The sequence below is a fragment of the Nycticebus coucang genome, chromosome 13 (assembly GCF_027406575.1).
Source record: "Nycticebus coucang isolate mNycCou1 chromosome 13, mNycCou1.pri, whole genome shotgun sequence".
Taxonomy (NCBI): Eukaryota; Metazoa; Chordata; class Mammalia; order Primates; family Lorisidae; genus Nycticebus; species Nycticebus coucang.
In genome coordinates this window covers 86002821-86030364 of record NC_069792.1, presented here as the reverse complement: position 1 = coordinate 86030364, position 27544 = coordinate 86002821, and the positions used below count along the sequence as shown (strand labels likewise).

Below are 27544 nucleotides of genomic sequence, written 5' to 3'. Positions count from 1 at the left end.
TAAAAAACATTTTTCATGTGTAATCTTGTTGAGAACCACATGAAGTGAAATCCTTAGCTCTCTGTGAAAAGAAAGCCAGCTCCTAAAAAGGCCAAATCTAAGAAAGTAAGTTTTTAACCATTAAATAGAAGTTTGGGCTAAGTTATTAGAAGGGAATTGTATAAAACCAAGCAAATGGGTCCATTATATGCTCTGCTATACCAAGATAAAGTGATTTTTGAAATTCATTTTGCTACTGACGTGACTGGTGAAATATTTTCTCAACTGAAAGAACGAACTTAAAAAATTTAAAGAAAATTTTATTATATAAGGTTTACAAGTTATTTTAGTCCTATTATGTATGATCTGAAGTGCTTAATTTTTCAGATTATATTTTACTGTTTTTTTTTTCAGGATTAATTTACTTTGATGATATTTTAAGGATTTATTGGACTTTGATGATAACCCTTTGAATATCCCTAATCTCTTCAAATTTACTGTAGTAAACTCAGTAAATTCTAACTGATTTTAAGGCATTATGCCATATATTACAAGTGCTTACTTGTTCATTCAGTTTCTTGAAATAATCCTAGCCTGGTTTATTAGTGTTAGACAGTGAGACTTATAAAGCCCTTCTTTTTTTTTTTTTTGCAGTTTTTGGCCGGGGCTGGGTTTGAACCTGCCACCTCCGGTATATGGGGCTGGTGCCCTAACCCTTTGAGCCACAGGTGCCGCCCTAAAGCACTTCATTTTTCATTTAACATTTTCAGAGAACTCAGAAAACAACCTTTTGGTTCAAATCCAAGCCATGGCACCCAAATGAAATAAAATAAATAAATGTGTGTGTGTGTGTATGTATGTATGTATATATATATATATATATATTTTAAAGAACCTTGTCAAACTGCTTCATTAGCTAGATAAGAAAAATAAGGTCCAGAGACGTTAAGGCAACTTTCCCAAAGTCAACTATTTAATAGAACAGGTTTCCCTCTGCACTTCATCCCACTTTGGTTTTCTTTTCCATCACGAGCTATGTAAAGAAGTGCACAAGAAACCAAAAAGCACAAAACCTCATTCTTCAATTTATTTGCATGTCCCAACAACTCAATCCAAATAGGAAATTCAAAAGAAAAGCTGCAGTTCTGCAGTATTAGCACTAGTTTAGGTAACAATCATTCCTTTTATATAGCTTATTTTTCCCTTCATTTTAAATTGCAAATCAAAGCATATATGTACATGTTTATATACAAAAAACTTCAAAAACAAATTAATCCCAATGTTGGATCAACAGTTGCTACTTTAGAAGTGGTATAGTACTATGCTATATACATCCTCTTCTGAAGTCTCTCAGGACATGGGGAGTTTCAAATATTCATTTGGAAATTATTCCCTTTTAAGCTTAATGAACCATACATTTCATTTCTGAGTAAATCAAAGGAAATATTACAGAACACGCTTTGTACAATACAGCACCACTACTAAGAAAGGCTCGAGGTTTTGTAATCCAAGGTTCCGATTTAAAGCAAAAATATATGGCATAGATTGCAACAGCAAAGAAGTGTCCAATTAAAACTACAGGGTTAGGAGACAATCTGTAATAGAAAAAAAACATATTGGTAAGACCCAGAAATTAAAATTTACTCCAAAGTTTCCAATATATATCATCTATAAAGTTCAACACATACTCTATAATTTAGAGGTCTTTATAAGCTTATGCCTACATGTTAAATTTAATGGCAGGAGCACATACTTTTTTTTATTCCACAAGGAACTACATAGAAGATACCCTTTCAGAAAAGCTAAGTAACTCCTCTCTTCAATTTACATAAGTCATATATTTTGAGCTATTTCATCTTGAGATCCTGGGATGAACTACCTACATGGCCTGGGCTCTTTCTTAAAAGACTAGATTTTAAAAATATGTATATCATGGGCCAGACTTGGTGGCTCATGCCTATAATCAATCCCAGCCCCATGGGAGACTGAGGCGGGTGGATTGCTCGAGCTCAGGAGTTTGAGACCAGCCTGAGTAAGAGCAAGACCCTGTCTCTAAAAGTAGCTGGGCCTTGTGGTGAATGCCTGTAGTCCCAGGTACTCGGGAAGCTGAGGCAAGAGAATCACTTGAGCCTAGGAGTTTGAGGCTGTGAGCTATGATACCACGCCACTCTACTGAGGTTGACAAAACGAAACTCTGTCTTTAAAAAAATAAATAAAATATCTATGTCAGTATTGACATTGGGACTGCAGATGAGAGAGAAATGACTCAACATTTTACTTTACAGATTTCCCAAGAATAGTTCCACATAAATCTGCACTGTAAAAACTAATACTGAAGTTGTCTGAGTCCTTGCATTTCAATTTAATTATTAAATTCAAATTTCTTAATTATTCATGGCTTCCATAGATCAGATCATATGAATAATCCCACAGGCAAAAGCCAAGTTTGTACTTTAATCAAGGGTTATAGCCTCCTCTACTTCTAATTAATGCTGTTTCCTAAAAGTAAATAGCATAAAAATGTTTTCATTACTCTGGGCCACCTGACTGGGATACTAATGGATAAATAAAATGACAAAATATATATAAGGTCGAAAGATTCGCAGTAATTCATAAACTGAATAGTCTTAAAATCTGGAATGTTTCATCTGTGCCATCAAAACAACTTACACAGAAAGAAGCCCAACAGGACCAGCAACACATTCTCCACCAAGTTTGAAATAAAGAAAACAGGCTTTTCTGAGCTGATGCAGGGAATCTAAAATAAAATATAAAAATTACTCTCAAAATATTTACACATTACTGTTATCGTGCTAATGATATGTCAGGAAAAAATATGAAAATGTAACAAATATCATGCCTTGCAAATAATTTTAAAGTAGCTAATCCTAGAATTTCAATAACCTGGATTTTAACTCCCATAATTAATACTATGAATAATAATATAAATACGAGTGAGCTTTTTTTTGTTAGTAAATAATTATAAGCATTTAGGTCTCAGAAGTTAGAGCTGTTTTAAGTTATTTCCTTGATTTTATTAATTTCATTACTGAGGCAAAATACTTTGTATGCTGTTTTTATTATAAAAACACAATTTTAAAGACCAAATTCCCAAACTGTACAATACCCAATTCATCTAAGAAATAAATTATCAAGTAAAAAGAATAGTGGTGTATAGTAATAAATAGTAATACCTTATATCTGTATAGTTTTTAATACTTTTCTTTCTTTCTTTTTTTTTTTTTTTTTTTAGAGACAGAGTCTCACTTTGTCGCCCTCGGTAGAGTGCCATGGTGTGACAGCTCACAGCAACCTCCAACTCTTGAGCTTAGGCAACTCTCTTGCCTCAGCCTCCTGAGTAGCTGGAACTATAGGCGCCCGCCACAATGCCCAGCTATTTTTTTGTTGCAATTTGGCTGGGGCCGGTTTCGAACCCACCACCCTCAGTATATGGGGCTGGTGCCCTATTCACTGAGCCAGAGGCGCCACCCAGTTTTTAATACTTTTCAAAGTAACTCATTAAACCTTCACAACATAATATAATCAATCAATAACCATTTTAACTCTTTAAAATCAATGTTCTTTTCAGGCATGCCTAGATTTTTCTTCACAATAGATTTTTTTTTTTAAAGGATATGGTAGGTAAACTTTTGTTCCAATAAAGTTCTTTCCTCCTCCAATCTTTGATAACTTTTAAAAACATTGTTTATTGATAGATTTGCATTCATAATGTAAGAACGCAAGACCTTATAAAAACTCAGTAAAACTCAAAACTTAGTTCTTTTCTTTTTGTTTACACCCAACCAGCCACTTTAACTTCCATCCCAGTTTTGCAAGAGATGTTTGGACAATCACAATCACTGAGTGTTTTTTTTTTTTTTTTGAGACAGCCTCAAGCTGTCACCCTGGGTAGAGTGCTGTGGCATCACAGTTCACAGCAACCTCCAACTCTCGGGCTCAAGCGAGTCTCCTGCCTCCGCCTCCCAAGTACCTGGGACTACAGGCGCCTGCCACAACGCCCGGCTATTTTTTGGTTGCAGCCATCATTGTTGTTTGGCGGGCCCGGGCTGGATTTGAACCCATCAGTTCAGTTGTACGTGGCAAGCACCTTAGCTGCTCGAGCCACAGGCGCTGAGCCGAGTATTTTGTTTTGAATCAAGAGTTGATAGTAATAAAGGCTACAGGAAACATTTATATTATATCACACCTTTTATAATCATAACCAAATCATTGATCACTAGGGTCTCAGCCAAGTCATGCACACGGCTACACTGCAAACATACTAGAGTAATGGGATTTCAGTCATCCCATTTAGATCTCTGAAAATCTAAAAGCCTAGTTTCATTAACCTACCATGAACTGATTTGTACAATGCTATAGTTGGGAGGTACAATGCCTATTCCTCTATTTCTAACATTGCTTCTGCTAAGTCATGTGTTTTCCTTCTTTTTTTTTTTCCATTGAGGCATTTTATTTTTAAGGATGTATTACATCCCTAGAAAAAGAATCCCAGATTTTCCCTGTGTTTTCTTCTTGCTTCTTCATGGTCCATAATGCCAGCTGAAGTTGTCAGTACAATGAAACCAAACTGGCGGGATGGAAGCAGATTATTCTGCCATTTCTAGATCCTTAGATTGCACATCAAACCTGGGGCTGATCACTCCACACTTGTTTAATCTGCCAGTGAGGTTCACAACAATTTTCACAGCTCTGTGATCATCGATGATTTCAAATTGCCAATGTAACCATGCTTCATCATCATAGTTAGAAACCAATGACTTTGGAGCATGGCTTTGTAAGAACCTGGCGTTTGCCTCTCCTTTTGGCATTGTTGATACTCTTAAGAGCATCAGCCAAGCCATTCATGCACACCATTATGGCGGCCCAGAAAGATGGCAGAAAGTACTGTTTTCACTAACACATAAATTGACCATCATCTCTCTACAAGATGAAAATAAGAACAAAAGCACAGGAGTATTTCAAATATGTAAAGGATGAATGCATTCTGTTATTTGTGCTTTAAACAGAGAAATTCTAAACATGATTAGAAGCTTATATTCATTTCATAAAATACTACTTTAAAAAGAAATGGAAACTCATATTCAGGAAGAAACAGAATATGTTGCCTTTTAATACAAAGCTTAAAACATCTTCCATCACAATATCATCATTCAGGGACATGCAAGATCTAGTCTGGACTAGAGAATTCAAAATAATTAATACTTTATTGTGGTACTGCCATTAATGTCGTTTAAGGAAAGTCAGCAGCCTTCCAGACAAAGTGGTAGAAGCATGATACTAAATATACTGCTCAAATACTAAAGATACTGCCCAGGGATGGAGCTAAAAAGAAGTACCAACTAGGGAGTCAGGAAACTCAGGTAACATTCTGACTTCTGAACAAATCCCTAACTTCCTTTCCTGTGCTAAAAATCTGCAATTTTTAGCAGTAATGTTCATTTTAAAATTTCTATACTTACCATCTGGGGCAGAAAATAATTCATAAAGAGCCTGAGCAAGGATATTCACAACAAAGGAATGAGATGTTTTCCTTGCCCAATAGAATGATTTTTTGGCCTAAAAAAAGAAAAAGATCAATTACATGGTATGAGGGAAAAAAAGAACAACTTGATATTTATAACCTCCTCAAACTGATATTTATCCTAAGGGCTACATGCAAATAATACTGCCTTATGTTTATCATTTACAAAACAAAAATATCTTCAGAGCAATGTATTCTGTGACACTGAAGTTGAATTTACAACCACTATGAGCAAGATAGCCATAACAATCCAGTATTACATAAAATTCAAATAGAGAAATTTAGGAATTCTGTAAGATTCACAGGCTGAAAGTCAGGTTCTTTAAGACTAAGGACCATTACGAAGCATCATGTTCCCAAGTACAGATATCCTCATCAGAGCCCCACTGCTTAGCCCCCAGAAAGAAATCCATTTTGAGACATTTTTATCTAAGAATAGTATCTTACCTGGAAAATAGCTGCATCGTCATAAAGGTCAGGGATGCCCTTTAGCAGTTTTCTCCACAGTTTTATATCTTTAAAAGCAACAGTCATTCCTCCACCAGTAAGAGGATGCCTTATATTATATGCATCTCCCAAAAGAAGAACACCTATGAAGAGAGGTAATTAAGATTACGACATCCTGAAGCATCCCTTGAGACAAAGGAAAAAAGAGAAAAATGACTACTCTGTTAGTTTATAAAGATTATTGATGTAAGATAGTAAATAAGAAAAAAGTGAAAACAGAAAGAAACAAATCATGACTAAAATTTGTTGAGGCAGATATTCAAGAGTTAACTGAATCAGTAAATGCCAGGCTCTGGGGATACTGCGAGAATAAGAGTATGTCTCTGCCCTCATGAAATACACATGCAAATCTGTAAGTCAAACCAATAGGCTTATAAGCCTCTTTCAAATTAAAATGTGGAAATAATAGAATCTACAGGTATCTTACTGGTATCCAGACATAAAAAGCAAGTCTTCTACAAGTGGGAAAAAAAAAAAAAAATCAAGATGTCAGCAAGTAACTGGCAAAAATAAGCCAGAAATGGGCGGCACCTGTGGCTCAAAGGAGTAAGGCACCAGTCCCATATGCCGGAGGTGGCCAGTTCAAACCCAGTCCCGGCCAAAAACTGCAAAAAAAAAAGCCAGAAACCTAGATTTATATCAAAAGATCTCATTCTCTTATTACAATATCCAATTAGTCGCTGGATTTCATACATAATCTTAGATATTACCCAAATCCATTCACTACTTTTCATTTTACAATTCTTAATTTTCCTTTTATCATTACTCGCATGGAATAAGTAAATAACCTTTTACTCTGAACTTTTCTCCAAACAACCCTCCACAAAAATGTCACAGTAATATTCCTAAAATAAAAATCTAATCATGCCACCACCCTGTTTAAAACTTTTCAGGCTACGTGTGGTGCCTCACGCCTATAATCTTAGCACTTTTGGAAGCTGGAGCAGGAGGACTGTGTGAGCCCAAGAGTCTAAGGTCACGGTAAGCTATGACCACACCAATATATTCTAGCCTGGGCAACAGAACAAGACCTGTCTTAAATAAAGAGAAAAGAAAAACACACAAAACGACTTTTCAAAGAACTATTGGCACTAATAAATGAGCTCAGCAAGATGTCAAAATACAAGATAAATATGCAAAAATCAGTTCTATTCCTACACACTAGCAATAAGCAATCTTGAAATTTAGAATACAGGGCGGCGCCTGTGGCTCAAGCAGTAGGGCGCCGGTCCCATATGCCGGAGGTGGCAGGTTCATACCCTGCCCCGGCCAAAAAAAAAAAAAAAAAAAAGAAATTTAGAATACAATTCCATTTACATCAGCATCAAAAAGAGTAAAACACTTAGAAATAAATTTAACAAAACAAATGAAAAACTTACACTCTGGAAACTACAAAACATTGTTTAAAGAAAGATGCCCTTACATTTATAATCAATTGAAACTTGACAAGAGTTCCAAGACAATTCAGTGGGGAACCAACAATCTTTAACAAATGGAACTGCAACAATGGGTATCCACATAGAAAGTAATGACGGTGGGGCGGCGCCTGTGGCTCAGTTGGTAAGGCGCCGGCCCCATATACCGAGGGTGGCGGGTTCAAACCCGGCCCCGGCCAAACTGCAACCAAAAAATGGCTGGGCGTTGTGGCGGGCGCCTGTAGTCCCAGCTACCTGGGAGGCTGAGGCAAGAGAATCGCTTAAGCCCAGGAGTTGGAGGTTGCTGTGAGCTGTGTGATGCCATGGCACTCTACCCAGGGCCATAAAGTGAGACTCTGTCTCTATTAAAAAAAAAAAAAAGAAAGTAATGACGGTGGACCTTCCTCACAAGAAACACACAAGTTAACTCAAAATGGACCAAAGACCTACATACCCTGTTTCCCTAAAAATAAGACAGTGTCTTATTTTAAGGTGTGCTCCCAAAGATGCGCTAGGTCTTATTTTCAGGGGACGTCTTATCTTTCCTGTAAGTAGGTCTTATTTTCGGAGGATGTCTTATTTTTGGGGAAACAGGGTAGATGTAAGAGCTAAAACTATAAAACTCTTAAAAGTCTTCTTAAATATGACATGAAAATCACTAACAAAAGAAAAAAATAAACCAAATATCATGAAAAACTTATGTACTGCAATGGACACCATCAAGTGGAAAGAAAACACAGAATGAGAACAATTTTGCAAATCGCGTTATCTAATAAGGGATTTGTATCTAAAATACAGAGAACTCTTAAAACTCAACAATACTAATTTTTAAATCTGCCCAATTAAAAACGTGCAAAGTCTAAACACATATTTCTCCAAGGAAGTTATAAGTGGCCTGTAAGCACATGAAAAGATGTTCAACATCATTATCCACAAGAGAAATGCAGATTAAAAGCACAATGAATATCACTTCACACTTAGTAGGATGACTCTGTGTACATACAAAGGAAGACTGTAAGTATTGTCAAGGCTGTGGAGAAACAGAATCCCCCTCATACATTGCTAATGTAATTTTACATTGGCAATGTAAAATGGGACAGCCACTTTAGAAAATAGTCTAACTAGAGGTGTCCAACCTTTTTTCTTTTCTCCTGCATATTAAATACACAAACACTAAGGAAAGCTGATTAGCAAAAACCAAAAAGGTTTGTGCGTACTTTTTGTGACATCTGACACCACAGATAAGCAAAAAGAATCCTCCCTCCCGAAATCAGCAAGCAGCCCATGCGCCACAGGTTGGATACCCCTGGCTAGTAGACACTCCCAAAGTTAAACACAGTTACCATATGACCCAGGAATAATCCTCCTAGGTATATACCCAAGAAAAATCCACATACATGTCCACACAAAAAATCATATGCAGATGTTCACAACATTGTTTGTAATAACCAAAAAGTGGAAACCCAAATGTCCATCAATTGATTAATGATAAACAAAATTAATGTACCTATTCAATGGAAGACTATTTGGCCATAAAAACAAGTGAAAAACTGAACATACTACCATATGAATGAACTTCAAAAACATTATGCTAAATGAAAAGCCGGTTACAAATGGCCACATGTCCATTCCATTTATAGGAAACATCAAGAACATGGAAATCAGTGGTAGCCAAGGGCTGAGTGCTGGAAGGAAATGGGAAGTGACTGCTAACGGGAATGAGGTCTCTTCTGAGGATAATAAAAGTGTTCTAAATTTGCTTGTGGTGTTGGCTGCACATACCAACGAAGATACTAAAAAACTGCTGAACTGTGTACTATCCCTGGGTAAACTGAATGATTTATGAAGTATATCTCAATAAAGCTGACTTTAAATGACATTCCATAGTCTACAGCAGCGGTTCTCAACCTGTGGATCGCGACCCCTTTGGGGGGGGTCAAATGACCCTTTCACAGGGGTCACCTAAGACAATCCTGCATATCAGATATTTACATTACGATTCATAACAGTAGCAAAATTACAGTTATGTTATGGTTGGGGGTCACTACAACATGAGGAACTGTATTAAAGAGTTGCGGCATTAGGAGGGTTGAGAACCATTGTTCTCATGATTTTTTTAAATTTCAGATTAATATGAGGGTACAAACCATTAGGTTACAATGTTTGCGTTTATTAGGCTGTTGTAGTTGTGCCCCTCCTCCAGGGAAGTACGCCATATCCCTTTACATTGTGCCCATTAGGTGAGAGCACACCAACCCCCCCACTCCCTGCTTCTCTCTCTTCCCTTCTTCCTCCCCTCTCCCCCATCTTGAATTAATTTGAGTTTTTCTCTTGTGTGGTTGTATAATTATTAGTTCATCTACTAGCGTCATATTAGTATACATCGGATTACCCAATGCTTTTCCATCCTTGTGATACTTTACTAAAAAGAATATTCTCAGGATTAAATGCTAAACATATATCCTACCTACCTACCACTCTGAGACCAGCTCTATGTTCCAGCCATAGGAAACTAACTACTTGAGTTTCTTGAAAGTGCCACCATTATTACTCGGCGCCTTGACCTTTGGAGATGTTATTCCATCAGCTGATAAGTTCCTCATCTTACTCTCCACCTCATGAACTTATCCTCCAGGCCCAACTCCAGCTTTATTTTTTTTATGTCCTCCTAACCACTCCTCCCACTTCACAAGCTTCCCTCCCTACCTTTCACTCCCCTTCACGGTGAATCTGTGGTACTATGAATGGGGTTTTAGTATAAAATTGATCGAGTGTTGTGAAATTATGTCTACATTCTTATCTAAAAAAGTACCCTAAGTCAAGGGTTGTCTTTTAACTGTTGTATCCCCTAAGACTAGCACAGTGGCTTCTATACACTCAATATCAAATAATAACTAAATATATCATAAAAATAATTTTAGTATTAGTATTACATTAATCCATGGTAACCAATTCTATCCCACGTTATTAGCAACGATATAAATTTAATCACATGTATGCCATTTGCAACATTGACTCTTACAGAGTAAGTCCAATAAAATAATACCTCGTTTATTCACTGGTGAAGGAGGAAGGAAGCTTGCTGGCATGGACCTCAAACGAGAATTCTCAGTAGCTTCGAGGAAGGGTTCTTTCAGGTGATCTGCAATAAATCCCAACCATCCAAATAAATGGTTTATAACATTTCAAATCCAGATTACCACATATTTTCTTATCAAGCATTAACAAATGACTACTATATATCTGTAATGGTTATTACATATATCCCTCATGATAAACAAAGAATTTTTTTTTTTTTTTTGAGACTTTGTTGCCCAGGCTTAAGTGCCATGGCATCAGCCTAGCTCATAGCAACCTGGGTTCAAGTGATCTTCCTGCCTCAGCCTCCCAAGTAACTGGAGCTACAGGCAAATAATCAGGACTACAGGTGTCTGCCACAATGCTCAGCTAAATTTCCTTTTTTTTTTTAGTAAAGACAGGAATCTCATTTTTACTTAGGCTGGTCTCAAACTCTTGACTCAAGTGATCCTCCAGCCTCAGCCTACCAGAGTACTAGGATTACAGGAGTGACCTACTATGCCTGGCCTACTAATTAATTTATTAATAAAATTATTTATTAAGCACTTAGCTATACTTGCTAAGGAATGAGTAAGAATCTAAGAAAAAACTTAATAATAGACATGAGCCAGGCATGGTGGCACGTCTCATAATCCTAACCACTCAGAAGGCTAAGGTGGGAAGATCCCTTGAGCCCAGTAGTTCTAGGCTGCAGTAAGCTATGATCATGCCACTTGCACTCCAGCACGGACAACATACTTACCACCAAATGAACAAAGAAATGAGAAGGAGAGTGAGGCAAATTCAGATGAGATAAGATAGGGAGAAAAACACCCATTTCTCTTCTAAATATTAACAGACAACTGTCATAGGTATCACAGTATTTTATTTATTGTAACCAACATATTCTTATAATATCATGTGAAACATACTACCAATTCACAAACAGTGAGAGGTTTAAAAAGAATTGAATTTAAAAGCATAGGCCCCCCTCTACCTCTCTGAGCTTCAATTTCTTTATATGGAAAACGAAATGATTGGATTAGCTAATTTCTGAGATACTTTCAGTTTTAAAGTTTTGTGCTTTCACTTGTATAGAAAATGAATTGTCATACAGTTCCTAGTACAATTTGGGAATAGAAGAGGGGGATGCCTTTGTTGAAACTATTTCATTCATAAAAGGAGTAGAATCTTGGTAACCTAACTAATATTAATATAAACCTACAAAAGGTTTCTACCCATGATTTTAGGGCAATCTGCTCTAATTAACCTCTGGATGGGAAAAAAACACCAACTGTACAATAAAACAAAAATAAATGCTAAAAATATCAGGTAACAAATAATCCCTTTCCTAAATATGAATAACGAATTTTCCCATCTGCAAGCTTCAAAAGGGGCTTAACTGAATGAAACTTTATTGAAATGTCCCCATATACATATGTTGAAAATGTCATTATTAGAAATCTAATCACTTTATTTCTATTAATTTGTTAGTTATCGAAGAGTGGTTTTACTTAGTTTTAAAAAACAACTTGAAAAAAACGGGAATATTTAAACAAAAGATACTCATACAAAGAATGATGTCCTATTACTCTAATCATATCATAATTAACAATCAGTTTCCCTTCAGTTTCATCAAAATCCTTAAAAATTTCTACATTTCTTTCCTATATCTTTCCAATTCCCAAAAAAAAAAGACCAAAAAACTAGTACCATAAAAAAAAACTCTGGGCCTGTGAAAAAGTAATTTTTATGGGTGTTTTTACAAAGTCTAAATATGATAAAGCCTTTACATGAAAGTCAAAACTAAAATAATCACAAAGATCCCTTTCAGTGCGCATGTTCGAAGAGTCATATATGAGCCAGACAGACCTAACATCAACCTTGACTCTGCCATTGCTAATTGCTTATCCTTGGAGAAGCCAAGTAATCTGAGCCTTGGTTCTCTCATCTGTAAAATGGGAATAACACGTACCTCACAGGACAGTCGTATAGATTAAATGAAATCATGTTCATCAAGTATCTTATAATAAACATTCACAAGTGGTAACTATAATTACTACACAAGTGCAAAAACAGTTAAGTATAAGAAATTCTTTAAGAATTCAGAGACCTTAGACTGCTATCCAGACTCTCTTAAAAAATACTATCTGGGTGGCGCCTGTGGCTCAGCGGGTAGGGCGCCGGTCCCATGTGCCGGAGGTGGCGGGTTCAAACCCAGCCCCGGCCAAATTAAAAAAAAAAAAAAAATACTATCTATGGGTTTTTCCCAGCTGTTGTTGCAGCCATGGCTCTGCACTACCCCATGGCCATGGGTCTCAACAAGGGCCACAAGGTGACCAAGAACGTGAGCAAACCAAGGCACAGCCGCCGTCACAGGCGCCTAACCAAACACACAAAGTTCGTGCGGGACATGATCCGAGAAGTGTGTGGCTTTGCCCCGTATGAGTGGCATGCCATGGAGCTGCTCGAGGTCTCCAAGGACAAACAGGTCTCCAAGGACAAACAGTTCATTAAGAAAAGAGTGGGGACACACATCCGTGCTAAAAGGAAGCGGGAGGAGCTGAGCAACGTCCTGGCCGCCATGAGAAAAGCAGCTGCCAAGAAGGACTGAAACCCCCTTCCCTCTGTGCACAATAAAACCTTTATAGATAAAAAGAAAAAACTATCTATGCCAATATTATTCTGAAAACTATGCTTTAATTATTAATATGATAAAAGCATACTTAAACTATTTTTTTTAATTTTTAATTAAATACTTTTTTAATTTGGAGTTTGGTTATTATATGTGCTAGTTTAAGCTGTACAGATCCAGTGTATCTGGTTGAGCGCATGCACTTTTCACCTGCTTTATCTCTGGCCTAGTTTAGGGAGCTTTAGTGAGAAATGGAGACGGAGAACCTTTTGTGAGATTTGTTTTCAGACTGTACATTACAATGGGAGTAAAATGCTATTTCTTACCAGGAATTTGTGGGTAAATTTTTTCAACCATGTATTCTCTTAAATTACTTGGCATTTCTCCTCGAACATCAACAAGTACTCGAGTTTCATCGGATGAAATCTGGTAGATGAGAACTGGACTTGGATTAGCTAAAATAAGTTCAGCATGATTGGCTTTAAACTGTGGGGCATTCTAAAAATAAAATAAAATAAATATTTTAATAATTTTCAAATTTCAAGGTGCTTTACTTTTCTCCAATTACACTCCTACAGTACCTTCATAAGAAAGCCAACGAAATGAGATGAAACAGAAACTTTATTGGTGATCAGGTTTTTCCTAAACTTGGAGAAAAGCCCATCTGCAACAACAGTCAATGGAGCATGGAGTTCCTATGAGAGAGAGAAAGAATACTCAGCTAAATGGTCAGAAACACACAGCAAAAAGACCACTCTTTAAAAATGTGCATGAACAATTTAAATGTGCTATCAGATAACAGAGTAGTTGAAGACACTGTTAGGTGGGCTTAAGATGCTGTATGACCAATGTTTATAGACATTGGTTCCTGAGTTCCTGAGGATCACCTCCCTTTGCAGCCCTAGCAACCGATTTGGGATTACTCTCCTCTTTAATGGACAATGGGAGAATCAACTATAGGCAAACATGGATCATAAAGGACCAAATCTCATTACAAATTCCAAGAACTAGCCAGACTCTTTTATTCCAAACTTTTCTAATTTCATGGGGTGCTTTTTTATTAGAAGCTAGGGATTATAAGAATTTCTATACAGGCCAGGCATGGTTGCTCACATCTATAATGCCACATTTCAGGAGGCCAAGGTGGAAGGATCACTTGAGGCCAGGAATTTGAGACTAGCCTGGGCAACACTGCAAGATCCTGTCTCTATAAAAAAAATTTAAAAATTAGCTAGGCACAGTGGTGCATGCCTGTAGTGCCAGCTTCTCTGGAGGCTAATGCAGGAGGATCACTTGAGCTCAGGAGTTCAGGACTAGGATCATGCCACTACTCTCCAGCTTGGGTAACAGAGCAAGGGCCTGTCTCAAAAAAAGAAGTGTTTGTACAAATGGCTGTATATATTTATATTACTACACTATAAGCAGAGAAATCCTTGCAATCACCTCATTAGAGGTGATGACCCTATGGAGCAGGCCTAGAATTATGTGTTTTTTACCACAATAAAATTGTTAAAATATATAAATAAAATTATCATTTTGGACTTCAGATTTTTGGATTAGGGATGCTAACTGGTAAGTATAATGCAAATATTATGTATTCCAAAATCTAAAAAGAATCCAAAATCCAGAACACTTTTGGTCCCAAGCATTTCCCATAAGGGATACTCAACCTATAAATTGGTAAACCTATTTTATAAAGGAATAGGAGAAAAGGAAGGACAAACAGTGTCTCTTGGGAAGAGATAACACTGGACAAATCTCACCTTGATATCGCCAGTCTCTTTATCCCTGTACTGAACTCCCATTACAGCATCATCGTCTTCTAATAACTGTAGCACAACGCCTTCAATAACCTTTACGCTAAAGAAAAAACACACAGAAATGAATTCCTAAACGAGTGCATTTGACCATTAAAGTTGGATATAAATTCCTTATTCTTTATTTCCAATTTACCCATAGAAACTGTACACAAATATGTGTGTACAATGTGTGCATAGAAAAAGGTCTGGAATGACAAATAGCAAAAACCATCACTAATGGGTTTCCAAATTATATGTGATATGTGATTTTTTTTTTAATTGTTGGGGATTCACTGAGGGTAGGATACAAGAAACCAGGTTACAGTGATTGCATTTGTTAAGTAAAGTCCCTCTTACATGGTCTTTTATTTTCTAATTACTCAACACTGAATCCATATTTTCAAGGTAATGAATTAAAAAGCAACATTAGATTTTTATCTTAATTCATTAAAAAAATAAAAAAACTTCGCATACTCTCACACATTCATACCTAGATACATAAGGGGTGGAGAAAAGAATTAAGAGTTTATCCACCAAATTGTTTCAGGTATTTTTATTTTTGTTTTGTTTTGAGATAAGAGTCTCACTTTGTCACCCTCAGTAGAGTGCTTGTGGCAACACAGCTCACAGCAACCTCAAACTCTTGGGCTTAAGTGACCTTCTTGCCTCAGCTCACAAGTAGCTGGGACTACAGGCACCTGCCACAACACCTGGCTTTTCTTTTTTTTTTTAGAGATGAGGTCTCTCTCTGGCTCAGGCTGTTCTCAAACTCATAAGCTCAGGCAATCCACCTGCCTCGGCCTCCCAGAGTGCTAGAATTATGGGCATGAGCCATAGTGCCCAGCCTATCCACCAAATTGTGAAGAGTAGTTATTACTTTTAGAAAGATCACAGATAATTTTTTTCCTTTGCTGATCATGCTTTGCAGACAGATAATTTTTATAATCTTCTTTTTATTGGGGGTATTTTTCCATTTTTATACAATGAACATACATATTCTTATTCCAAGGATATCAAGTCCTTTCAGTACTAAGGATAAGTCCACTCACTCACTTCTCCATTACTCTGTCAATACTTAAGTCTGGGCCAATCACATGAGAATTCTTATGTCTAAACTTTCTCAATTATAGTGTTTAAAGGCTACACATAAATGTAAGTTAATAATTAAGAGAAGCCAGTCCTGTCAGACTAGGTCCTTAGTGAAAATGACAGTGATTTCTCTTTGCAGTCCTCTGTCCTGACTCTTAATAGTAGGTGTCATAACCACAAGCCTTAACTTGGAAATGGACACATTCAGACTTATGCCTTGGTTACAAATATATCCTCTCACTGAGGCAAGAGGATCTCTTGAGCCCAAAGTTTGAGGTTGCTGTGAGCTATGGTGATGCCACGGCACTCTACCAGGGAAACAAAGTTGAGACTCTGTCTCAAAAAAAAAAAAAAGGCTAGGCCCAGTGGCTCACAGGCTGTAATCCTAGCACTCTGAGAGACTGAAGCAGGTGGATTGCCTGAGCTCACAAGTTTGAGACCAGCCTGAGCAAGAGCAAGACCCCATCTCTAAAAATAGGCAGGTGTTGTGGCAGGCCCTTGTAGACCCAGCTACTTGGGAGGCTAAGGCAAAAGAATCACTTTAGTCCAAGAGTTTGAGGTTGCTGTGAGCTATGATGCCATAGCACTCTACTGAGGGCAACAAAGTGAGACTCTGTCTCTCAAAACAAACAAAAACATATATATGTGTGTATATATGTATATATATATCTTCTAAATTCAATCACATATAAATCACATAATTTTTTATTTAGTGAATGGAAAATTCTCTAAATCATATTCTTAACAAAAGCACTGAATATTATCCTAACTTACAGTTTACTGTAGTATACCTATGTCCTAGTCTGTTTTCAAAACATTTCTAAAAATTTATAAAATTTTATCTGTATTATATAAAGGTCAAACTTAAATGTGTCGATTCTTTAATATTACATTTTTGAAGCTATGGTCTTACTTGGGCTCAGCCATAGCTGCTTTCCGGAGACTCATGATGAATCTTCCATGATGGAATGCTCTTCCACTCTGCACTTGATTGTTTTCTGACAGAGGGTAAGGAATTTGAACCTCTGATTTGCTGTCCCGATCATGAATCATGTAGCCATGTACAACCTGGGCATCAAAACCATCCACTGTGTCTGCAAAACAATGGGCCTGGAATAATCAATTTTGTTAATAAACTCAAGAGTTATAGTACTAGGCACCAAGAAGGGCAGAGACATTGAAAATTAGTCTCTACTTTTGCAAAGCTCAGACACCATTTTCAGAACTGGACAATTAATATAACTATTTCAGAAAACTTGACCCTTCTGGAGGACAACAGAAGAATTAGCAAATCTGCAATGTCATTTAAAGATAATGACACAACTATTCGAGGTCCATAATTCCACTTCACTTTAGAAAGACAAGCAAGAAAATGCAGCATGAAATGAAATAAAACACAATCCTCCTGAGTGAACCTGTCCATAAAGACAAAGGAACACATTCAGTTCTTCTCAATGCTTTTTTCAATGTATGAATATGGAGGATTGTCTTACACACACACAAAGAAAATAAAAACAGTATGGAAATTTTAGAGAAAAGACCTAATTTATACATAAAGACTGAATATATGAAAAAGTAGACTCCCCAAACCAAATGGAAAGAGTATAATTACTTTCCAAACAATGATAATTACATTATCCATCAAAATTGACTCACAACAAATTGCAGTTATTTTTGGTAAATCAAATAATTTAAACAGTAGCAACAAACAAAACATAGTAACATCAGGTTTTTATCTTAATTCATTAAATTCATTAGATTCATTTAAAAATTGTTTTCTTAAGTTCAAAGCAGTAAAAGAAGTTAAAAAAGAAAAAAGTTTCAATAGAAAATATAAAATTTTAAAAGTGCCAACTAAAAATTAGAAGAGACAGAAAAGAGCTTGGTTCCTCTCCCTCTCTCCTACCCACAGCCCCATCCCCATCACCACCATGTGAGGACACAGCAACAAAGTAGTTGTCTGAAAACCAAGAAGGCCTTCACCAATGACCCCACCATGCTGGCACCCTGATCTTGAACTTCCCCGTCTCCAGAATTGTAAGAAATAAATGTATATTGTTTATTCTGTTACAGCAGTCTGAACTGACAAAGACAAAATATGTTAAAATATAATATATTAAGATAAAATACATTTCTGATGAAATTATCTCATTTCTTATGAAAGAAAAACTTCATAATAGGCTTGGCGCCTATAGCTCAAACAGCTAAGGCGCCAGCCACATACACCAGAGCTGGCAGGTTCGAATCCAGCCCGAGTCTGCCAAACAACAGTGACAACTACAACCAAAAAGTAGCCAGGTGTTGTGGCGGGCACCTGTAGTCCCAGCTACTTGGGAGGCCGAGGCAAGAGAATCGCTTAAGCCCAGGAGCTGGAGGTTGCTGTGAGCTGTGATATCACAGCACTCTACCCAGGGCTACAACTTGAGGCTCTGTCTCAAAAAAAAAAAAAAAAGGAAACTTCATAATAAACAATTTTAGGATCTGTGCTAGGATCAAAATAAGTTCTTTTTCTGGTATCCTTTTTAATTACACTTAAAATCCAGTCAGGGACAAGCTGAATAAGTATTTATTATACATTTATCCCATAATAAAATAAAACAATAAATGCAAAAAAGCATGACAGCATCAGAACCACAAGCCTAAAGGGCCAGAATTTTAAGGGCCACTCCTAGATCAGAGATAGGAGTCCCCATGTGCCAGGAACACTGGAACTTAGCACTACATGTACATTGTCCCAAGACATGGCATGGTGGGAAGCCATCCATCATAGGTTATGGGGAGAGTCATCCATAAGAAACTCAAACATAACTCTGCCATGACCTGACATGAAGCTGAGGAAAGTACACAATAAAACAATGAAAGTCAAAATTTAAACCAGAGTTCTAGGAATAAATTAAACAAAAGACAAACAAGATTTATGAAACTTTTAACATACTAAGACTTAAGTGAATACAGAATATATCACATTCATAAACAAGTCTCAATCTGAAAGACGTCAATTTTCCCAAAATTAAACTGTAGATTAAATGCTATTTCAATCATAATCTTGACAGAGTTTTTTCCTACAAAATAAAAAACCTGATTCTAAATTATATACAAAATAACAAAAAGACCAAACAAAGCCAAGATAACCCTAAAGAAAATAAGGCTGGGGAGAGAAAAGGGGCTTTCCTACTCAGTACTGCATCTTCTTATAAAAATATAGAATTCAAACTGTAATATATTAATTACAAGAGTTCTGGATATTGAGCTTAAACCAGAGGGTAATCGGTTCACTAACTAAAACTCTATACTCCAAAGTGGATCAGTTCACATTATATTAAATACTCCAAAAGTAACTATTCCAAGTATTATACATATCTCATTTCCCTAAAGGGAAATTTAAGAACAATGAATGTCTAAACAAAACCTCATTAGCAGTAGTAAAGACATACTTGCTAGTATACTTGGCAGGGGCGTCCAACCTTTTTTTTCCCCACTGCCATACGTTGAAAGAATAAGGGTTGATTTGGACCACACATTAAATACATAAACACTAACAAAAGCTGATTAGCAAAAAAATAAAAATTAAAAAAAATTCTATGCATACTTTTCATGATGTCTAACACTACAGATAAGCAAAAAAAGTCCTCACAAAATCACATGTGACCTGCAGGTCATAGAATGGACACCCCTGCTTTAGAAAAGGCTCTCCTCATTCTTGCATGAGGCGTGTAGCCACAGCCATGCAGATGACCTCAGGCTAGATCTCTAAATGATTCTGTGTCCAGTCTGCAGTCCGGGAGCATTTCTGGTTGCCTGATGTTCAAATATAAGGTTAGCACATCCTGCCTCTGGATGTTGTCAATCTCCCTCAAGTAAATCTCTGAAGAAAGGCAGTAGGGAACCTAAAAGAACAGAGACAGAACTTCTTTTCCTTATAAAGCACGCTCTTCAGTTGGTCCCAGGAGCTGCCATCTTTTGCTTTTCCTCCCCAGATTGCTCCCCCTCAGTCCCTTCCTGGCCCCTATACATTAGAGCATCCCAGGGTTCGGTCCTGGACTACTACTTGGTAACGAGAGGTAACTCTCTTCTCATTCAGACACTATGACTACTCTCTTTCTCTCCTACCTAACATCTGATCCTGCAACAAGTTCTCCTGACTCCTCCTTCAAAATATATTTCCAGAACCTGACCACTTATCACACCTCTACTGCTATCCCCCACCCCCAGCATGGTATCAGCTCTCAGTGATTCTGCAATAACCTTCTAATAGTTATTCCTGCTTCTGGCCTTGCCTCTTTATGATCTTTCCACACAATAATGAGAATAATTTTAAACAATACTTTTAAATCCCACCTTTAAAATATGAAATCTAGGCTGGACAAGGTGGCTCGTGCCTAAAATCTCAACACTTTGGGAAGCCCAGGTGGGAGGATCACTTGAGACCAGGAAGGAGTTCAAGACCAGGCTGGGCCAAGTTAATATTTTTGTGGTCCCAGTTCCTTGGTAGGCTGAGGCAGGAGGATAGCTTGAGCCTAGGCACTCCAGCCTGGGTGACACCGTGAGACCCCCATCTCTCTCTCTCTCTCTCTCTCTCTCTTTTTGTTGTTGTTGTTGCAATTTGGCTGGGGCCGGGTTTGAAACCACCACCCTTGGTATTTGGGGCCGGCACCCTACCCACTGAGCCATAGGTGCCACCCCAGAGACCCCCATCTCTTAAAAAAAAATACATGAAATTTAGTAACTCTTCTTAAACTTCTCCAGTGGCTTCCATTTGGAATAAAAACCAAATTCTTATAGTGAGCTAAAGTCTCTAGAATCCACCTCCTCATTATCCATCCAGCCTCTACTCTAACTGCACTCTCCTTACACCATTCCAGTCACCACTCCTTCCTCATTTTGCAATTCCACCAGGGCGGCTCATCCCACTGCTCATCCATCAGCCTGGAATTCCTCCAGACAATCCCAGGCAGGCCCACTCCCTCTTCCCCTTCAGTTCTTTACTCAAATGTAGTCTTTTCAGTGAAGCCTTTCCTTTCCCAATTACTCTATTACAAGTTACACACACCCCACAACTCTCCATTCCTTTTTTCGTATTTTTTCTCTAAGGCTATTATAACCATCATTTGTGCTCTATATACCTGACATTTTATTTATAACCTTTTTCATCCCATCCCTACAATGAACTAGAATGTATAGTCCATGAGGGCTGGAATTTTTGTCTAGTTTGCTTACTACTGGAGCTTCAGCATCTAAAACAGAACCTACTATACAGTCATGTTTCTTCAATGAATGAATGAATCAATGTTACTCCTTTAGTCACCTCCTCCCTCTCTTACATCATCAGTTTCTCCCCATCTACTTTACCATCTGTCACCATACAAACATACTCTAGTATCAAAATATTATCTCCTTTGTCCTCACATCCCCATCTCACGACTGCCGTATTTCTGTTGTTTAAAACTCCCCAAGAATAGTTTTCTAGTCTCAAATTTTTAAATCTCCAACTCGTTTCAGTCTAGGTTTTTTTCTCAATGTCATAAACAACCTCCAAATTCCCAAATATACTCACCTTACCTGACCTTTCTTTTATTAATACATACCTACATCCCCCTACTAGAAACGTTCTCCCTTCTTGGATTAAATGACACTAAACACTTCTGGCTTTCTTCTAACGTTCTGTCAGCTCCTTCTCAGATTCTTTTTGCATTCTTCTCTCCTTTGACACAATCTTTGTAATCATAGTTTCCCAGGACTTAGTTTTATTCTATTTTATCTCTTCAATATCTCAATAGGTTCCCCCCAAATATCCCCTGCACCTTTTCCTCTCCAGGTCTTCTTCCTATCAGCAAATGGTACCACCATCTACCAGTTGCTCAAGCCAAAAGCTAAGAATCACTTCTGATAGCACTTTCTTCCTCATATTTCATGCCAATCCCTTAGTAAGTCATGCCATTTCTATCTCTTAATTTTATCATGAATCTGTCCACTTCTCTTTAGACCCTCTGCTACCATGCTAGTCCAAACCACCATAATCTCTCATTTGGACCTAACAATGAATCCCTACTAGGCTCCACTCCACCATCACAATCTTACAGTCTACTCAATACACTGTATCCAAGTATTCTTTTAAAACAGCATTCCAGGACAGGTTCCATGTCTCACACCAGCAATCTCAGCACTTTGGGAGGCCGAGATGGGAGGATTACTTGAGGCCAGGGGTTCAAGATCAGCCTGAGCAAAAGCGAGTCCCCCATCTCTATTAAAAAATAGGAAAATAGGCTCGGCGCCTGTGGCTTAGCAGCTAGGGTGCCAGACACATACACTGGAGCTGTCAGGTTCAATTCCAGCCCCGGCCTACTAAACAATAATGGCAACTACAACCAAAAAAATAGCCAGGCGTTGTGGTAGGCACCTGTAGACCCAGCTACTTGGGAGGTTGAGGCAAGAGAATCGCTTAAGCCCAAAAGTTTGTGGTTGCTGTGAGCTGTGACGCCACAGCACTCTACGGAGGGCTACATAGTGAGACTGTCTCAAAAAAAAAAAAAATAGAAAAATTAGCCAGGCATGGTGACATACACCTGTAGTCCCAGCTACTAGGGAGGCTGAGCCCAGGAGTTTCAGGTTGCAGTGGGCTATGATGTTGCCACTGCACTCTACCTAGCCCAGGCAACACAGCAAGACTCTACCTCAAAAAATAAATAATTAAATAAATACAATAAACAGCATTCTACACAAGGCAGGGAATGACCCAACGGTGAACTGTGAAATTAAGTTTTGAAATGTAAATTGCATAATCATATGAAATCATGACAAGTATCTAGAAAAGTAAAATAGAATACATTTCAGTCAGTTTTGATATATGTATATATGAACTGAGTTAGGATGTAAAATGTGTTTGTTACTGTGAATAGCTGTAACGGTTTGAAGGCACTATTTTTTTTAGACAAGAGTCTCAAGCTGTCCCCCTGGGTAGAGTGTCATGTTATCATCATAGCTCACAGCAACCTCCAGCCCTCAGGCTCAAGCGATTCTCTTGCCTCAGTTTTTCTGTTTTTAGTAGAGATGGGTCTCACTTTTGCTCAAACTAGTCTCGAACTCGTGAACTCAAGCTAGCCACCCGCCTCAGCCTTCCAGAGTGCTAGATTACAGGCATGAGCCACTGAGCCCAGCCTAAATCCACTATTTAAGATACATAAACAAGATCATGTCACACTCCTGCCCCACGCCTACAAAGCCCCACATGGTCTAGCTGCTGCCTATCTGGCCAACCTTAATCTCAAGCCACTCTTCCTTCCATCATCCAGTTCCTTAAACAAAGGACCAAACACTTCCATAGTGCCAGAACTGTTCTGAATGCTTTACTTGTATGAATGCATTTGATCTTTTTAATAACAAATGAGACAAAGACTCCTAGCATACCCCCTTTACACAGAAGATTAAGTTACTTGGGTTAAAGTTGGTTACTTTAGGCAAGGTCATACAGCTTTTAAGTGCCAGAGCTGGTATTCAAACCCAGGCAATCTAGAACCAGAATTAATGCTTTCAGTTTACACACTATACTTCCTACCACACACACTGAACAAGCTATTTCTCACCTCACTGCCTGGGTATATTTGTACCCTGCTCCTCAAGAATAGACAGTTTATTTGCCTGTTGATCAGTATATCCTTGGTCTTCATGATAGTACCTCATGCAAAACAGGCAGTAAATAAAAATTTCCTAAATGAACAAAAGGGGCTTAAACACCATTGGTTGAATGGATGAATGAAGCTTAAATAAGACAGTCTTGGTAATAATATTGTAACAGGTACATAATATACACTCTATAAATAATAGTTCTTTTCGACTTTCATTAAATTTTATGTCCTCATTCTATGAGTTTTCTAGTCCTCCAGTGATTTTGACCATCAAATCCAGTGGTTTAGCCATTTCATTATATTTCATTAAATCAACTTCCTATCTCCTCATACTACTAAATGCTTATTTTATCCTTTGCCCTCATTTCCATGCAAATTTGTTGGTAAATTAGTATAATAAATTTTATAAATGAAAATAAATCGTAATATCTTTTTACTAGTCATAGGCTGGTGCTTGCTTATACCATATTACTCTACTGAAAATCAATATGAACCTACCTCCAAGACCAAGGTCTTTAAGAACTTGAAAACCACCTGGCTGCAGAAATTCTCCAACTATTCTGTCAGGCTCTTTTAGATCTCTCTCAATTAGGGTCACCTTTCTTCCATCTCTGGAAAGCACCGCTGCCAAAGCAGAGCCAAGTATACCAGATCCCACAATGATCACTTCTGGATCACTTTGAGAAGATATTGATGTAGACGCAGCTGCTCCCATTAAGGTTGTTTCTGAAGTACTGGTTCCTTTTCTGCGCTGTTTTTAAAAAAGTGAATTATGTTTCCAAATTTATTAGATTAAATCATACTACTACTATATGTAGATGCACTCTGGACTTTTATACGTTGGGTAAAAGCAAGAACCAAACATTATCAAACCAAATGAACTGTTACATTTTACAATCTGGATCACATATAAAAACCATTATCAAAACACTGCCTAAATAAAAAGATATTATCCCCAAACAATTAAATATATATTCCTTTTTCTAAACATGATATTTATAAAATGCTGTTATACAGTCATTTTTATATATCCACACCAGGCCTTAATATAATAAATGTTCATAAGAGGCTTCAAAGACTTATTACAGGGCAAATTCTGTTATTAATTACTCAGTTCTTCAAATATATAAGCATTTAACAATTTTCTGATTTGACATCATGTTGCAAACCATTCAGCACCTTTTAGATATTTCCACACTACTCATCTTTATTTTTTCCTTCTGGATTTTCATTTGGAAAGTCTATTTTAAGCTAAAATCACTTTTCTATAACTGATTGTCAAAGTCTGGCTATTGAGCTATTAATTGAAGGCTATTTCATATCAACAAAAATAGACAATAACAATTCATACTGCCCCTTGGGATTTGACCTGTTTACAATTTTAATCCTTCACACATACTCATGTATTTAATTCATCCCTTCCTTTTTTCTCATCCTCTACTCCAAAGTAACTTGTGTCAAACAGTTGGTCCCCAGTTTAGGAACAAGGACAGACATTAAACCTCTCTGGCTGTACTGACAGCAAAAACGTTTAATCATAAGATGAGAAGTCCGGTTCTGAGAGATTTATAACCACCAATAATAATAGTGCACATTGACTTTTTAAAATGAATAATTAAATCTTGTAAATCACTATTTGTTCTTGGTAGGTGAATTCACAAGTCTGAATAAATTTCTGATAAAAAATTGCAAGAAACCATATTTAGCTCTCTTACCTTAATGATTTAAATTAAATGCCATTTGAAAGGGTTTTAATTAAAAAAAAAAAAAACACAGGCATAAAAAAGAATATGAAGCCTAAAATCCTTTAGAACCTTAACGCTCCATGATTCTAATGTTCATCCATCCTTCTTTTACCTCTATAGGGGTAAAATGGACTGAAGACTTATCTATTCCATTTGATTTTTTAAAATAATTTCTGTTAGAGAAATATTTTTCTAGCCTTCACTAAGGGAGAAAGAAGTTAATGGTCTATTCTTCCCATTTAGCATTTATTAATCGTCAGAAAAACTGACTATATTTAAATCACTGTTCTGGGAATAAGACAAGTACTTTTTGTCATCTTAACCGTTTTTCCCTGGTTTTTCTTCCTAAAATTTTCCTGTTACACATACCCAAAATCCCCAAAGGGGAGCTCTGGAGGTAATCAAGTCTTCAGAGTCTGATCAGTAAAGGAAGTAACAATGGGAACTCAATAGATCACAACCTAGAAATAAGGAGAAAGCCTGAGGCTATCACAAAATGGAAGCAGTATTGATCGCTGGCAACCAATTTTCCTACTCTAAAATTTCTCTACACAATTGAAGACAGTCCAGCCACCTGGACTAGTTAGTGCTCAGTGACCCTGAGGGAAGTTACCTCAGACAATAATAATACAAAAGATTTCAAATTGAAAATTAAGGATTCCCTCTCTCTCCTTTCCCATTCCTCCAGCCCATATTCATCATGCCACTGAACTCAGCACTACTCAAAAGCTCCTTCTAACAGATGTAACTTCCTTTAGACTAATGTAGTTCCCAATATTTAATAGGCAGTTATGAACCAGCATTCTGCAAACATTAAAGCATTAATTCCCTGACTACCAGCAAGAGTGATGCCTTTCCCTCTAACAAAAGAGGTAACTGATTCTTACAGAAAATAAGCAAAGTGCCAAAGACTCACATCCAGAAATGGTGAAGAAAAATTTAATTCAAGTTCCTCTCTTCTATAAACCTTGCTCATCTATACCGTAGATACAGTAAAATAACGTAGATTCAGAACTCTACATCATTTGGAGGCTATAATCTCAAGCCACTATCATCCTTTGCTGGATCTACTACTATAGTCTCTAGCCTGATATCCCCACTTCCATTCTAGTATTCCTACAATCCATTCTCCATACAACTGGAATGTTCTTTCTAAAAAGTAAAAGTCAAAAGCTGTTACTCCCATGTTTATAATCAATCCTCCAGTGCTCTTGGGAAAAAGTCCTAACAGCTCATGGCCAACAGGCCTCCATGCACTCTGCCCAGCCCCATTCTCCTACCATTGGCTACCTCTGCAAGCATCATAATACACATGTATTTGAAGACCCAGTCTTGGCTTCAGGATATTACTGCATGGATTAACCCAATGCTCCAATGGGGAGGCAGGAGGGTTTTACCCAAGGCTTTAAAATATTGAGCATTTTTACTCTGCCTACTTTTCAAACTGGTGTCACTTTCCTCAGTCAGCCCTCCTTCTTGTAAGCAGACTTACCTGCAAGCACATCTATTTCTTCCCAGGTACAAATGCAATCCTTACCCCAAGGAATTAAATAAAACATTTTTTCATCACAGAAAGTGATTCTGTCCTCCTTCAAACTTAAATTCTAACATTTCACAATCAAATCAATATTTAAACTCCTGCTGAGGCTCAACCAACACTACATGAAACAAATGTTTTCAAATCACTTCTAAGGATGTAGCCAAGGCACAGTCAAGAGCTTAAAAAACTACAGCTGATGTCTCTTAAACTGCCAACTTTGCCCTATTAAGAAGAAAACTTGTATCTGAGTACCCCAATCTTAAAATAAGACACTGATTCATTTGCCCACTTGGAAATCAACCTACCCTCCTGGACTCCTGCGGCTCCTTATTTTCTGATCCAGGAGGGGATTTGGCCCAGAAGAAGCCAATGAAAGGCAAAGCTGAGAGAATATCTGAGAAGAGGGCCAACTGGGAGCCGCTCTGCTGGCGCCCCAAGAGGCCCCCATTTCGGTGGCGACAGCGGTAGGAGAGCACCAGGCCCAGCGAAAGGAACACCAGGACGCACAACAGGAGCTCCTTGTTGGCCAAAGTGATGATGTCCCCGCATTTCTTATAAAAATAGGTAAAAGTGGCAATGCCAAGGAAAGTCCACATGGTTCAAAAGGCTTCTTT

At 37.5% G+C, this 27544-nt stretch overlaps 2 protein-coding genes across 2 annotated transcripts; one reads left to right on the top strand and one right to left on the bottom strand.

Annotated features, from left to right (window-relative positions):
* Positions 1 to 1053: 1053 nt before the first annotated feature.
* Positions 1054 to 27544, bottom strand: SQLE (squalene epoxidase). Its single transcript, XM_053559628.1, has 11 exons — positions 27236 to 27544; positions 24144 to 24396; positions 16937 to 17117; positions 14899 to 14995; positions 13717 to 13830; positions 13462 to 13633; positions 10490 to 10585; positions 5969 to 6111; positions 5460 to 5556; positions 2650 to 2737; positions 1054 to 1574 (listed from the first exon to the last, which is right to left on the bottom strand). Exons 1-11 carry the CDS (start codon positions 27524 to 27526, stop codon positions 1382 to 1384), a joined length of 1725 nt encoding a protein of 574 aa, XP_053415603.1. The 5' UTR covers positions 27527 to 27544; the 3' UTR covers positions 1054 to 1381.
* Positions 12743 to 13455, top strand: LOC128564045 (60S ribosomal protein L36-like). The gene has a single exon (XM_053559631.1). It carries the CDS (start codon positions 12788 to 12790, stop codon positions 13112 to 13114), a length of 327 nt encoding a protein of 108 aa, XP_053415606.1. The 5' UTR covers positions 12743 to 12787; the 3' UTR covers positions 13115 to 13455.